The 16,150-nt window shown below is 29.2% G+C and overlaps 3 protein-coding genes across 6 annotated transcripts; 2 read left to right on the forward strand and 1 right to left on the reverse strand.

The window, feature by feature from the left end:
* The first annotated feature begins 2,341 nt into the window (after positions 1–2,341).
* LOC111306786 (F-box protein At3g07870-like) lies at positions 2,342–5,344 on the forward strand. 4 transcript variants are annotated; one of them, XM_022904700.2, is made up of 4 exons: positions 2,344–3,806; positions 4,444–4,576; positions 4,669–4,781; positions 5,058–5,344. In XM_022904700.2, the coding sequence occupies exons 1-3, from the start codon at positions 2,617–2,619 to the stop codon at positions 4,768–4,770; spliced, it is 1,425 nt and encodes a 474-aa protein (XP_022760435.1). In that variant the 5' UTR covers positions 2,344–2,616; the 3' UTR covers positions 4,771–4,781; positions 5,058–5,344. The 4 variants fall into 4 exon arrangements, with proteins under 4 accessions (XP_089607863.1, XP_022760435.1, XP_022760433.1 ...); XM_089751738.1 differs by having other exon boundaries at positions 2,347–2,943; positions 3,391–3,806; positions 4,669–5,344; XM_089751737.1 differs by lacking the exon at positions 5,058–5,344 and having other exon boundaries at positions 2,342–3,806; positions 4,657–4,781.
* A 387-nt stretch (positions 5,345–5,731) lies between these two features.
* On the forward strand, positions 5,732–6,689 carry LOC149512672 (uncharacterized). Its single transcript, XM_089751481.1, has 3 exons — positions 5,732–5,877; positions 5,977–6,221; positions 6,403–6,689. Exons 1-3 carry the CDS (start codon positions 5,732–5,734, stop codon positions 6,687–6,689), a joined length of 678 nt encoding a protein of 225 aa, XP_089607607.1.
* Positions 6,690–8,313: 1,624 nt separating this feature from the next.
* LOC111306787 (uncharacterized) lies at positions 8,314–8,939 on the reverse strand. Its single transcript, XM_022904702.2, has 3 exons — positions 8,763–8,939; positions 8,623–8,668; positions 8,314–8,531 (listed from the first exon to the last, which is right to left on the reverse strand). The coding sequence occupies exons 1-3, from the start codon at positions 8,901–8,903 to the stop codon at positions 8,476–8,478; spliced, it is 243 nt and encodes an 80-aa protein (XP_022760437.1). The 5' UTR covers positions 8,904–8,939; the 3' UTR covers positions 8,314–8,475.
* Between the last annotated feature and the right edge of the window lie 7,211 nt (positions 8,940–16,150).

Here is a 16,150-nt window from a genome sequence, read left to right on the forward strand (position 1 = left end):
ATTTCGTAATTCAACCCTAATGCTGCTGTCTCACAGCCTGCATATCCTTAAGTTAAAACTAAACAACTCTTTATAAAAAACTCGGATTTAACTTTCGTTTATTTCATTAGAAACTAGATTTAACATGCTTTCCAGTGATATATAATAATCACAGCAATAATCTATCCATTAATACAAAATTCTATTTTAATTCATTATTACAGATCATAACATCTCATCCAAAAATAGAATTTCTCCTTCAATCTTTAAAAACTCAAATCCTTACTTTCAGCCTTTAAACTCCATTCAATAATCATTAATAAATCTTAAGAACATGAAATAAACAAAGCCCAGTAATTTACCCAAATAGATCATCAAGATTAATGAAGGATTTCGTGATTTTTCTTGATTTTTGCTCTCAAAACTTCAACTCCAAATAATAGCAATCAACTTTATATTTCTTTTTAAATAAAAAGAGGGCATGTACTCACTTTTAAAGGATTAACTTGATTATAACCTTTGATTGTGAATCTCCAACTTGATTTTTCATATTCTCTAACCCTAAAGAAAATGAGAAAAAAGAACTCTATTTCCTTTCTGTTTAACATTGATAGAGAACATATTGGAATAGCTAAGGTCCAGATTTATTATTAAAAACCAAGAATTTGAGTCTCGAATGCAACTTAGTTTTTCTTCCTTTGGTAATGCTAGCCCAACATTGCAAACCCTAGATTTGGGCTTATGGGCTTAAGTTTGGGCCTATCAGGATTCTCCCATAAGGATAGTTTGGCCCATTAAAGTCGATGTATTCTTTAATTTTTTTATATATATCATAATTTGAAAATAAAAAAATTATAAAATTAAGATTTAAATTATAAACTTATTAAATATTATTTTTTAATGGTGACGAGGTTAAGCATCGCGTAACTTATAATTTTTAGCAAAATGGAACAATGTAAATTTTATTATCATATATATATACACCTTAATTTGTATTTTTTTTAATCATGTATTGACCATTAACATAAATATTCAGATAAGTTTTATTTTTTATTTTAAAATAAGTAAAATTTATAAACTTTATTTAAAAAATGTATTCTTATTACTCAATTAATCAAATCTTTCCTAATTTCATTATTATGTGGGAAATTATAAAATTCAAATCATAAATTATTATCTCCTTAAAAATATTCATTAGAATTATAATGACAATTTTTTAAAATTAACTGATTAATGTTGAAGCTAATAAAGAGAAGAAGAAACAAATTTTAAAAATATTTTATTTACATAAATTCACCATAAAAAAAAATTATTTAGGTTTATGTGTTGTACAAAGTTTATACAAAAATCTATAATTGAAAATGCCATAGCTTAAAAAATAAAATGAATTAAATTGAAATGATATGGATTGAGCAAGTAAAAAATACCAACTTTTTTACAAAAATGGTTGTAAATGAAGTACACTAATTATTTGTGTATCTATATCATATAAAATATTAAAATTTATATATTTATATTATATTTTATAAAAAAATGTATAATAATTTATATCGACATGAAAATATAAAATATATATTTTTTATTTTATTAAATTTAAATATAATTATTATTAAAATTTTTAATTATATCATTTTCGTATCTTATATTCATATTATATTTATATCGTATTATCATATTATATTTTAAATTATCATATCTAAAATAAAATATTTTCTCATGCACTTTTTAACTTGTAATGCTAAATACATATACATATATATATATATATATATATATATATATATATATATATATATATATAGAAAGTGAAAGAAGGATAATTAGAACACCTCTCAGCGTCTTCTGCATTCAATACCTTATTAGGCAAAGAACTTTGTGTTGAATTTGTGAGGAAGAAAAAAACAAACAAACAAACAGCGAAAGAGATAATTGCTGCACAAAACACATTGAAGTGTTTTTATTTTATTTTATTATATTGTTTTTTTTTCATTAATAGAAATTGACTGACAACACCAATGCTTAACCCTTTGTTGTTGGTGAAACTGTAATTTTGAATTAAATTTTTAAAATTATTGTACAATAAATCATGTTTATGCATTAAATATAAAATTTATTTAATATTTTTTATTAAAGTTATATATAAAGTTTATTAAAAATTAATTTGTATTATTTTTATAAATTTTATATTATTTTATATTATGTTATTATGACGTGTTTAATAGTAAAGTCCGTTAAAATTAAGCAACATCACAAAGTTTTAGTGCACAAAACATTTCTCAAAAAGCAAAAGACAATGTTTTACGCTACAGTAAATCAGTAATACGTTTAAGTTAATAAAGTATAATTAGTCCACTAATTAAAAATTTCAGGGATTGATTAGAAAAAGCTTTAAAATCAATTCCCAAAAGGGTTATTTACAGAGAACTAGCCATTCCCACAAGCATAATAGGAGCATTTTACTTCCTCTGGCAGCCAAGGGACCCATCGAAAATCCTCTGTTAGGGTTTCCCCACTCTCCCAATTAAAAATGGAATCTTTGCATTTTAAACCATTCCAAGTTTTCTACTTTATATAAAGTTTTAAACTTTAGAGTTCAAATCCATTTCAAGTCAGAAAAAAAAAAAAAAAAAGCCTAAAATGAGGGGCAGAAAAAAGGCAGATATGAAAGCATCAAGCAGCAGCAGAGAAGGAGTGTTAGGACATCAACCAACAGCCAACCCTTGCAAATTCTTTCAACTCCCTCGCCGTACAATCTATGACATTCTCTCAAGGCTTCCCATCAACACCCTTTTCCATTGCAGGTGTGTTTGCAAGACATTCCTCCGTTTCATTTCTGATCCCGATTTTGGAAGGCTCCACCTTTCAAGATCACCCCTTTGCATTTTAATCAAGACCATGCCACTCCAAAATGCTTCAAAAAGGCTCCAGTTAGCCCAAGTCGAAGCCAATGGTGCAAATTTCCAGGTCTTGAAACTCAACTTTACTCCCAAATCAAATTTACCCACTTGTGATATTTCTTATATGAATGCATGCAATGGTTTGCTTTGTTTAGTTGGAGCTGAAAAAGATTATTCCTTCTATGTTTGTAACCCAATTTTGGGTGAATTTATCACAATTCAACCACCTTATAACGACAGGCACAGAGGTAGTTTTTTGGGGCTTGGTTATTCAGCTGTGACTAATCAATACAAAGTTTTGTTCAGCTACTATCCGGTAATTGAATCGGCTAACCGTTATGTAATGGCTGAGATATACACCATTGGGACTGGTTCATGGAGAAGCATTGGAAATGCACCTACTGACACTGTTGCTTTACCTTTCAATGCTTTCTTGAATGGAGCTCTTCACTGGTTTCCTTGTACTCCTAATGGTAGTGAATTCATACATTCTTTTGACTTTGATGCTGAGCAGTTTGGGACCCTTCCCCCACCTGATCATTTTCGAGAAGACGATAAGAAGTTTACAAATTACGCAAGGATCGGAGTGCTAGGAGGTTGTTTGTTTATAATTTACTTCACGAATTCAATAAGATTTGACATTTGGGTTATGAAGGAGTATGGCGTCAAGGAGTCTTGGACCAAACAGTTTGTTATTGAAAATTTGTACCCAAAGCAAGGCAGCTGGGATTTCTATGAACCAATGATCGTTTTGAACAATGGAGAAATTTTGATGTTGTACAATAATGATGCAGTGGTTTGTTACAATCAGAAGAGGAAGAATCTTCGAGGAACTAAATTTTTCCGGACTCGCTCACAGTTTGATGCAATTGCTTACACCCCTTGCTTTGTTTCTCTCTACAATGTTGCAAAAGGAGAGCAAATTTCAAGGTGCTATTATAATCCTGAAATTAGCATATGCTTCATATATTTACAAATTGTAGCCAGAGCACTGATAGCTTAGACTTCAACTAACAATCTGGTGGGTTAGATGTCTTGCAATTGGACACATTTTTCTGACCGATGTGAAATACTTGTGCATTTGCTTTGTGTCAAATGAGTGTCAATAGATATTTTCATTCTCGTAGGTTGTTTAATTTATTTCCTCGGTGTCATATTATATTTCATGATACTGAGTTCTGTTCATTCAAGATTATAATAGCATAGGAGTCGTGAGTATAGCCTGAAGTTTGCACCATATACAACTAAACTTAACATAGCAATGCACTATAGTACTAGGATTAGACTGATTTGGCCTGCTGACATAAAATTAAAACTTCTGGTCTGAAGATAATGCCTTTCATGCCATTTTAATAGTAGACAGAACTTTAGCCATTTAAAGCTAGAGTATAAACTAGAAGTATGAAGATGTGCTCGCTTGATGCTTGAGTTGTTAGATTGAGACATGAAGCTGTGTGCTTTTCTTGGATGCTTATTCAAATAGATTTTCTTCCATGTACACATTATACAGTTCTATTCCCCATTTCACAATGGTTAATTAATAAGCTGAGAAGTTATTAATATATAGGATGCAAGGCACCAGAGACTATGACAAGATCTGTACAGAGGAATTCCAAGACTGTGCTGGTTGTGGAGCACCACTCGTTAACCCTGGCTATGGTTCAGCTTTTTGGGTTCCCTATGGAGCTGTAAATGACCATGTGAGTTTTATTGTTTCCTTGAATTTTTATGAGTCTCCCATTTAATATGCATTGGTTGTGATTTAATGATAGATAAAAAGTAAAATTTTCAGGTAGATTTGTATGGAAGAAACTCAGAGATCATCAGATGCACAGCTTGTCACAAACACCAAGTTGCTTCTGAGAAATCTTTTCTGACCCTATGGAGTCTATGAAGACGAAAATGGTAATTTATAAAATGAGGAGCCATTTTGACTATGGTACCGAGTAAATCCTTCGGAATTTTTACTATGAGTTTCAGGACTGAACTTTTTTAATGTCCTATTTGTGATGTAGTACTAATCCATATTTTACTGCTCTTGGTGCTTGTAAATATTGAGGCATCCTCCTGTTGAACTAGGGAAAATTTGGTATGCTAATTGGTAGAGTAGTTTACTCTTCCATATAAACAGAGAACTGGCATGACTTTGGTCATTGAAGTAATATTTCCTTTGATCTCCAGAAATGGACCTTTCAGGGCCCTGGACCATTGTAGCTTAGAAACTAGATGGAGCATACAAGGCATTCTAGTCTTCAAAATGTGACATCCATTTGCTACTGTGCTGACTAAAGAAGGAAGAGATGCCCCACCATTCCGAAGAGAAATAGGGTATGCTAGTTAATCTTTCTGTTGCTAGGGAACTTTGACAATCCACTTGTGTTTTCCCGTGAAGAAGCTGTTACATACGAATGTTCTATGAAAGTAGCCATTGGCCTATATCAAAAAAAAAAAAAAAACTCATTGGCAAATTTTGATCTTGACCTATTCCTCTTCGAAACTATATCAACATTCAGCTGTTTCAGCATGATTCTGTTGGGTTTAATTCAGGTTGGAACCGAAAACATTAAGATATATCTTACTGATAAACGTATGACTAACGTGCAACAAAAACGACCGAACAGTCAACAAAAATATGACAACCCAATAAAAATGGTGAAGTGAATTGGCAAGCCGAAAAATGACAAACATGCAACAAAAAGGTGACCGAACAGGTTTATAAAGCCCGCCACAAGTTCCTGCTGAATCAACTTCCACAGTCTAAACAAAGCAATTCTGGGATTAGTTTCATTAAGATTCAATCCAACCATTTTCAAGTCTTAAACCCATCAGAACAAGAAAAAAAATTGCATGTGGCCATGGATAGGAGAAATGGAAAACTAACAAGAGCTTGTCGAGATGGCAACGAGGGAAAAGAAACCAAAGGGCTGTTGACAGACCTTCCTATTGGTATAGTCATGGACATACTTTCATCCCTTCCTTGGAAGTCCCTTTTCAACTGCAGGTACGTTCGCAAAACTTGGCTACAAATCATCTATGATCCGCACTTTGCGTAACTTCACCTCTCAAGATCACGTATCAACATGTTAATCCATAATGAAAGACCCAGAAGTGAATCTAGAAACTTACTTTCATATCAAACAGATAAAGCTCCTCATAGTGACCGCATTCCGATTGAGGAAATGGTGTTTACTCCTAGATTAAACTTACCCAAGTCTTCATTTGAGCTTTGCAATTCTTGCGATGTGTTGATTTGCTTGTCTGGAATCAAAAAGAAATTAGTTCATGTTTGCAATCCAGTTTTAGGTGAGTTCATCACCATTAAAGTGCCTGATGAGGATAAGAGATGTAGTTTTATTTTTGGATTCAGTTTTAAAACTAATGAATACAAAGTGTTGCTAACTTTTGATATCAACGAATCCGGACCAAAAGCTGAAGTGTATACCAATGAAGCAGGATCATGGAGAAGTTTGGGAAATGCCCTTGATTGCATTGGTACCATGCTCTTTAACACATTTTGAACATGGAGCTTTTCGCTGGGTTGATTATTCTAATAATCAAATTGTTTGTTTTGACTTTGAGGAGTTGTTCAGGGAAGTTCCAACCCCACCTCAGTTCCAACCTGAGTCTGATGATTGTTTGATGTTGGGGGTAATAGAAGATTGTCTCCGTGCTTCTTGTTATCGTGATGATGATTCCTATCGATTTGTTATTTGGGTTATCAAGGATTACGGTTCTAGGAGTCATGGACTACACAGTTCCGCATTAAACATACGTTTTTATCTGACAGCCATTGTGATATCTATTATCCTCTAATGCTCATAATGGGAGAATCCTACTGTCAAACAATGATGAGATGGTTGTTTGTTACAATCTGGAAAGGAAAAGATTCAGGGAGATTGATATTTATGCCAAAAGAGATACCTTTAATCTAACTTCAAACGCTCCATGCTTCGTTTCACTCAACGATGTTGCAAAAGGAGAACAAATCTCAAGGTACCAAAAACTTATCATCTTTCAATGGATTTCTATACATAGTATTCATTTTCCTAAAAAAATTTCCTAAAGTTTTTGTGCATTCATTGTCAGAGTTTGAAACAGAATTGAATTGGGGATGTAAATGCTGTCATTTTATACAGATTTTGTCTTGGTTAAGTTGCTCACCTTCCAAATGACATGGGTGTTGGCATGACATTTCAAAAACAACCAGGAGATGCAGTGGAAACTATGACAGAATTCTTTGTTGAGGGATTAAAATTGCAGCTGCTTCAACAAGTGTCTCTTGTCAAAATCCAGATGAGTTTCCTTTTCCTTTACATTTTACTAATTTATTTCTTCCTTGAATTGATGAGTTTGATTATTCCATTTGTCATGTTGCTGTTTGCAAATTTAAAACCATGGAATGACAAGTTTCAGCCACGAAGGGGACGTGGCTACCTTTTGCAGTTAGCTGTGGGCAGTTGAAGCTGTGATATTGAAGTGACATGCAGTTTCTTTTATAACAACGAGAGCAATTTCATAATGAAGTTCCTTTGATGAAAAATCCACTCTTCTTCCATTAAGTTTATGAAGGTTTTTATCGAGGTTTATACTTCTCTTAGGGAGTAACTCAGTTTCTATGAATAAAAACCAAATTCTGCTGAAGCTATAATACATTGTGATTTTGATGTTAAAGGGGACTTTCACTTTCAGTGTAAAAGTTATGGGAATTGCTTCTGATTGATAGGCCCTTACAAGGAGTGCTGCAACTATATACATGGATATCTCACAATGATATAATCTAAAAAATTTCTCACAGTTGATACGGAATCAAAGTTTTTGAAAATAAGAAGCAAGAACACTATTGTAAAAGAATAACTGACATCAATAAAATATGTGCTCTTCAAGATCAGAAAACTATAGTTTGACAACATGGAGGTTCCTAGTATTATTAACTGCTCTCTGATTGACAACATGAAGCTTATTCCTAGGTTCAACCTACCCAACACTTCGTTTGAACTTGTCAATTCTTGCAATGGGTTGGTTTGCCTATCTGAAATAAAAAGGGGAATCAGTCTACGTTTGTAATCCAACTTTGGGTGAATTCATTACCATTGAAGTGCCTCATGAAGACAAAAGACATTGTAGATCCTTCTGTTTTGGCTACAGTGTTAAAACTACGTGTCGCAGACTTTTCGTGTCAAAGGATCTGGTTCAGGGCCAAAAGCTGAAGTGTAAACTGTTGGGATAAGATCATGGAGAAACCTAGGAGATGCCCTTTGTTATTCTAATGGTGAAATTGCCTGTTTCGGCTTTGAGATGGATATATTCTGAGAAGTTCCAGCAGCCCCACCACACTTCAAACCAGATCCAAATGATTATTTGAAGTTGGGAGTGCCAGAAAACTGCTTGTGTGCTTGTTATCCTGATCACCAAGCTGATCCAAATAAAGCAGAACAAATTGCTCTGGAAGAATTTGGCGTCTGATTAAAACAATGTCTTTTGCAAAGTACTTTCCAATATCCATTACATTTCTCAGCCAAATCAATAACAAAAGCCAAAAATTTGCTCTGAATTAGAGGATTATTGAGGTAATTTTCCACATTCTTACAATATGAAATTTTCACCTCCCTTTGCCGTTCTTCCTTTTCTCATTGCATGCCTTCAAAGCTTGAACCTCTATCCAAAAAGAAGCAGAAATTTGGTCAAAGAATTAAGTTTTCCAATTGGGTTTTTTAGAAAGAAGAAAATCAAGGAATTCAAAGCATACCCATTTGACAAGATTTCCAATTTCTATTGCTTTTAACAAGACAATCCTGAAAAAAAAATGCAGTGAATATATAAAAGGTTTTAACTAGGGTTTTAGAGTGGTTTAAAGAACAAAAACAAAAGAGATGTTCTTTTATTTACTTGTAAGGATAAGTAGAGAGCAGAGCATTCCTTGAGCTGCTTCACGTTCTCATCTTCATCGGTGGCGTCGTCTTGGTGGACCGCCGCTTCCTGTAGTGGAGACAGAGGCGGAGATTTTGGTGGTGGCGTTGCTTTGTTCATATTTTTTAGTGTGGGTTGTGGCGTGTGCCGTGTGGTTTAGCCTTTATATATTGGGTCAAAATAAATAGGCTTAAGCTTACCCCCCTTTGAGTTGAATAACGAAAAAAAAATTCAGCAACTAGTAATTTTAATTTTTTAATAATTATGTTTATGTTTTTATATGAAAATTTGAATATAAAGTTTTTAGTTTACTATTATGTAAAATTTTGAGTACAAACATCTCGCAAAAATTTGATTTTCTTATCATATTTGTTATAATGTATACATTTGTGAATTCATCATTAGGTATATACTCAGGAATTACTACTAATTTTTTTGTTAAAGTGTTATTGGTCTTATGACATAATTTATCCTATTTAAAAATGAGTTTTAAAATTCACTTAGATATTTTTAAATAGTAAATTTTAGTTTATGAAATTAATTTTATGTTCGAGAGTATGATTATATGTGAATAATATTATAAAACCCTCACAACATCCATTCAAAAAATAATACTAGTTTAATTTTAAATTATCTAAGTCTTAAAATATTATTATCATTTTACCAAATCATTTAATTATTAGAAACTAATTCTAAATTTGCTCAAATAGTTAGGTAGTAATTTAAAATAATTTTTTCAGCTCAGGAATATTTATAAAGACTAATGTCCCACTCTGAAAAAGTTCCATCATCGGGGTTCATTGATATATTTTTTATTCAAGAAAATAATTAGTAAAATATTTTAATAGTTTTGTAAGATTTATTTTGATACAGATCTCCTAATAATTTGGTGAGATTTTCTTGAAAATTTATTTTTAAAAAATGTATTAAATCATTTAATAGTTTGGTAAGATTTAATTTATGATACAAAATTTTTAATAGTTTAGTAGGATCAAAACAAAATATTTTATTAGCAATAATTTTTTATAAAAATTGATTTATGAGATTCTCCAATAGTTTGGTAAAATTCATAAAAAATTTAAATTCATGAAAAATCTTCTAATAGTTTGATAGGATTTATAAATTTATTTTAAAAATATTTTTTGTTATTATTTTTAAATAAATAAATAAATAAAATGAAATTGATAAAGGCATTTTAAAAAAAAAAATAAAATTTTTAATTTAAAGTAATGAGTAAAATAATAATTAAAGATGAAAATAATAATAAGTAAAAATTTAAAAAAAACTAAAAATAAAATAGAAAAAGTAAAATAAAATAAAATCAAAATAGAAATTAGGATGAAAGAAAAAAAAAATGCGATCAGATCAGGCTTGAAGCACGGATTTTCACGCCGATAGCTAGGTTCACACAAAAAACTTCAAATTTTAACCAAAAAAATTCATCCTAAACCTAGAAAAACCCAAAAAAAAAAATTTCAAATTCTTAAAAACTCAACAAAGATCCCATAATCAAAAGTTAATAAAAAAACCCTAACAAAAATATCATAAACTTAATAGAATGTAAAATCAAACTCAAAAATTAAAAAAGCTTGAATGATTTCTCCTTAAAATTAAAAAAAAAAAAAGAAAACTAAGATCCCTAAAATATTTATTTATTTTTTCTTTGTGTATGTTTCAATTTATTTATCGGGATTGAATCATTTTAATTTTGAAAAATAAATCAAATTGATTATGATTTTATTACGATTATGTAATCTATAATTTGATTTTGAGTTTCTCTTTTTACAAGATTTGTATGAATCAAGCCAAAATCCATTGTTTTCTGATTTCTCTTTTTTTTAGACTTTTTTTTCTCACTTTTGACTTTTTTTTAAAAAAAAATATGTAAAATAAAAATAAATAAATAAATCATATCATATCATATCAAACTAAAATTGAAAAATTTTCTATTGAGCCTGAAGCTTCCCAATCGGGGCCCAATTTTATGGTCAAAGCCCATATTCGACCTCGAAAAAAATTTTAGATAAAATGAGGTGTCTATAGTTGCCCCTCTTTGCATAGTTTTTATGAAATAGGAATTATACAAAGATAAAAGATATCTATTTTGTATGGGTTGAAAAAAAACAAAAAAAAAAAAAATCTTGAAATCCAAAGATTCATAATTTGAAAATTTAATGGTTCACAAAATTTCAAAAATTTGCAAAGCTCTATAACAATAATTGAAAGATTCCAATACTTCAAGATTTGCAAGAAATTCATAATGATGTCAAAATTTCAAAGATTCAAGATTCGTAAAGATTTTCAGATTCGTAAGGATTCTAAGTTGTGCAAAGATTTTAAAAGTTTGTAAATGATTTAAGATTCTCAGAGATTTTAGATTCACAAAAATTTAAAGTTTAGCAAAGATTTCATATTTACAAGATTTCAAGTTTTTCAGAGATTTTAAATTTACAAAGGTTTTAGATTCATAACAATTTTCAAATTCACAAAAATTTTTAAGTTTTACAAAAGTTCTACATTTGTAAACGTTTCAAATTTGCAAAGATTTTAAGTTTCATAAAAGTTTCAGATTTACAAAGGTTTCAAGTTTCCCAGAGGTTTTAGATTCGCAAGAATTTAGAATCACAAGAATAGAAGATTTACAAGGTTTTCAAATTCGTAAGAATGGAGGATTATCAAGAAATACTGTTTCACAAGAATTTTCAAATTCGCAAGAGTTTCAAATTCTTAAAAATTTCAAATTTGTAAGAATTTCAGTTTCGTAAGAATTTTAAGTTCATAAGAAATCAAAGATTCGAATTCAAATTCACAATAACTCAAATTGGCAAGAATTTTAATTTCAAAACAATTTCAGGTTTGTAAGAAATCAAATATTCGAATTTTAACTTCGCAAGAACTCAGATTCGCAAGAATTTCAAGTTCACAAGAAATCAAATATTCACATTTCAGATTCACAAGAATTTAGATTCGCTAGAATTTCAATTTCGCAAGAATTTTAATTTCAGAAGAAATCAAATATTCTTGCAAGAATTTCAAATTCGTAAAAGTTTCAATTTCACAAATATGGAAGATTTGCAAATATCTAAGTTTCACAAGAACTTTAGGTTCGCAAGAATTAAGATTTGCAAGATTTTCAAATTATCAAGGATTTCAAATTTTTAAATATTCACAAACTCTACTTCACAGAGAAGATTCAAATATTCATATTCAAAAGATTTAAAATTTCATAAAAAAATTTATGGATTCACATAAAAGATTTCAAGGTTCATAGCTAGAATTCAAAGATTTTTATTCAAAAGTTTTAGAGTTTCACATCCAAAAGTTAAAGATTTTCCTTCAAAAAATTTAAAGATTTACATCCAAAATTGCAAAAATTCATATTCGAAAAATTTTAAAAATTAACATCTAAAAGCTGAAGATTTTTATTCAAAAAAATTTAAAGATTTACATTAAAAAAATTAGAGATTCACATCCAAAGTTTCAAAAGTTCTTTTTCAAAAACTTTATGGCTTCATACCTAAAGATTCTTATTTGAAAAAAAAAATTAGGGTTTTGCATCCAAAATTTTAAATATTCTTATTCGACAAGCTTTTTTAAACAAAAGCTATATATTTAAAAAGTTTGGAAAGTTTTTCTTATAAAAAAAAATCTCATCACAAAAGATCTTCCTTATTCGAACATTCAAAAGTAAAAAAATTTTCTCCAATCAAAGTCAAATTTTGCATGCAATAAATGTTAGTGCAAATGTCTTCTACATGTTGCAAATTTAACAATCGAGATTTTCACTAAATTATGCAAATGCATGTCTTAAACAATAATGCAAATGTCATACTATGATTTAAATATTCTTTACATGACACAAATGCTTACCCCAACCATGATGCAAATGCAATATTCAAAACAATAGTTTAAATATTCACCAAATAATGAAGATGCATGGTCCAATCTACTATGCAACTTAGAAATTCCCCAAATGATACAACAAAAGCTATATATTTAAAAAGTATGGAAAGTTTTCCTTATAAAAAAAAAAAAAATCTTATCATGAAAGATCTTCTTCATTCAAACATTCAAAAGTAAAAAAATTTTCTCCAATCAGAGTCAAATTTTGCATGCAATAAATGTTAATGCAAATGTCTTTTAAATGTTGCAAATGTAACAATCGAGATTTTCACTAAATTATGCAAATGCATGCCTTAAACAATAATGCAAATATCATACTATGATTTAAATATTCTTTTCATAACACAAATGCATGCCTCAACCATGCTGCAAATGCAATATTCAAAACAATGGATTAAATATTCACCAAATAATGAATATGCATGGTCCAATCCACTATGCAACTTAGAAATTTCCCAAATGATGCAAATGCATATCCAAATAATTTTGCAATTGCAATTATCATAAAGACTTGTACATTTACCATATAGTGCAAAAACAATTATCAAAACAAAGCATTTTTGTTGCCCTAGAAAGTCACTCGTGTCATATTGATTTGAAAATTACTTTTCTCACATCCATTAAAATTCATATATACAGTATTTCAAATTTGAAAATTTTCAAAAACTCCCAAAAGAATGGTAATCAATTGCCCCAAAAATTATCCAATATATCACTTTTTCATAACCAAAATGTATCAACATGTGACATTTAAATCTCTCTAAAGCTGGTGATTACTTCCCAGAATGAATTAGGAGGATCTTGGTTTTTTCGAAAGGATGAAAATGTTTGGCATATCAGGATTTTAGCTATTAAAAAGGACTTTGTCATTGAATAAAAAAGAAAATCAATATTTCTTCATTTAGGCTCATAAATGAAAGTTTAAATTTAAAAAATGAATCTTTTTTAAAGCACAATTCATTTTGGCACTCCCTTAGATTCTTGAAATGGGGCATTTTAACAAATGTCAAGATTGATTATGATAGGTTAAAAATTTCTATGAGAGAAAAAAAGGCTTAAATTTTAAAACAAATCTTCATATTGAAGTTTATCTTCTTGAATTTCTTAAAAGTCTTCATTGTTCATTGGTTCCTTTAAAATCACTTTCTCTAATGAACTTACTTGAGTTGCTTTCAAACTTAATCCAGATTGTCCTTTTGCATTTTTACCTTAGAGCTTTATTCAATCTTTTTTTTTTTATTTCGACTATTCAATCATGCATTTGAAAACTCAAAATTCATCCAAAATCCAAAAGTGATGGTGATTTTCCTAAGAAAAGTTTTTTAATTTAGATATCCACACTTGATCAAAGTAGACTTTTTAAAAGATGTAACGTAGGCTAGGGTTTAGAGTTTTGAAAAAAAAAAATAAATAGGCCCAAAAATGTGTTTAAAGGTAATCAAATCAATGATCATTTCTTTTCTTAAGTACATTTATTTTTTCCACTTTTCAGAACATGCATTTTCATTTTTTTTCTTCTTTTTCTTTAAGTTTCCATATCTTGACAAATTGTCTAAAATTTTAAAGCTTGTCTTTTGACCCTAAGCATTCTTTCCTTGTCTTTAACTTTAGATCTAATGCTTTCTCAAATGAATCCACTTACATTCTTACCCCCCAACGTAGAGGGTGATCTTTGATTGGAGTTTCTTCAAAAAGAATTCAGTAGACTCAAAAAGGGTAACAAATGGATATTTTCTTGTTGTAAAAGGAATGTGAAATATGACCATTTATCATATCAAATATGGATATCTTTATTAATAAGCAATTCTCAGGAGTAGATTTTTTCTTTGATCTTGGAATCCTTTGAAATCTCATGTGCATGATGTTACAATTAATTCTTTTTTCATTTTTTTTTGCTCTTTTTTTTTACAGTCCCAACTTAAAGTATTATCTTACTACATCAAATGAAGTCCCAATGTAACAATCTTTATTTTCACAACCTCCAATAATAGATGAAATTGATGCCATCTAGAAGAAAGGTATTGAAAAAATTGGATAATTTGGACTTTTTGGTAAATTTGCCTAAAGATGTGTGTAAAGGAAAAATTTAAGGCAATGAAAAAAGAGAAAAAGAATGTTACATAGATTAAGATATCAAACAAGGATATTGAAAAGACATGGTATTTTTAGTAATTTTGGCCTGAAGAAGAAATTTGAGAGGTTTAGGCTTTGTGAATCAACGTGGGTAGTGATGTATTTAGAATAGTCTTGACGTTTATCAAATTGTCAAAATCTAAAATTTTTAAGAGAGAGCCTCATGTATTGGCTTACAAAAAATTTTTCAAACAAGAATTTTTGAACTTCTTTTCTCATAGCCATAATAAATATCATTGACTTGAAAATTTTTCTTTGTCAAGTGAAAATTAGGATCATAGGACTTAAAAAGTTAGGCTTTGAGTGATGTGGTGTTCAATTGAATTGAAATCTAAAATGGTAAGTGAAACAATTGTGTATGTTTATTCTTGGTAGTAATCACCAATTCTTTTAAGATTGTTTCCACAAAAATTTTTTACAAAGAACATTTTTCAATCATGGAAAGAAATTATGTGGGTTTTTATTGTCAAACAAAAATTAAATTGATGTAAAAAAAAAAAACTTGTATGCAAATCATAATGAAAAACAAGAATTCATATTTAAGTACAAGGATTTCCCTAAAACAAATGAAATAATGTACATACAAAGATGTTTACATGGATCTATATGCAAATACATGTATATAATACATAAATGAAAACAAAAATTCATATCCAAAACTACGTACAAAATTGAAAAGGCAAAGATTTTTTCAAACAAAGAAAATAATGTACATACAAAGATGCTTTCATAAATATATATATATATATATGCAAATACATATATACAATACATAAAGGAAAACAAAAATTCATATCCAAAACTATGTACAAAATTAAAAAAGCAAAAATTTTCTCAAACAAATAAAATAATGCAAATACAAAGATGTTTACATACATGTATGCAATACATAGAAAGAATTCATATTCATAACTATATACAAAACATGAAAGGAAAAGATTACCCCAAACAAATGGAATAATATGCATACAATGATGTTTGCATGGTGCATAAATGCAATACATAGTTAAAACAAAAATTCATATTCACAACTATGCAAAAAACTAAAAAAAAATAAATTACTTTTTAATTAATTATTCACATCTTTTAATATATGAAAAAGTTAAATGAAATAATGCATGAATGAATGCATGTATGCATGAATGCAATAAAAATGATTTAATTATGTAAATGTATGCATATACTATAAAAGAAAAGGGTTAGTAAACATGATATATACAAGAAACAATATAACGGGTTAGTATGCAAATAATATATACAAAGAAAAATAAATTTACAAGCAGAATAAATGTCCCATCATGTGTCTTATTTATGATTTTTCAACATAAATG

The sequence above is a fragment of the Durio zibethinus genome, chromosome 22 (genome assembly GCF_047325235.1).
Source record: "Durio zibethinus cultivar Kanyao isolate XHJ-2024 chromosome 22, ASM4732523v1, whole genome shotgun sequence".
NCBI lineage: Eukaryota > Viridiplantae > Streptophyta > Magnoliopsida > Malvales > Malvaceae > Durio > Durio zibethinus.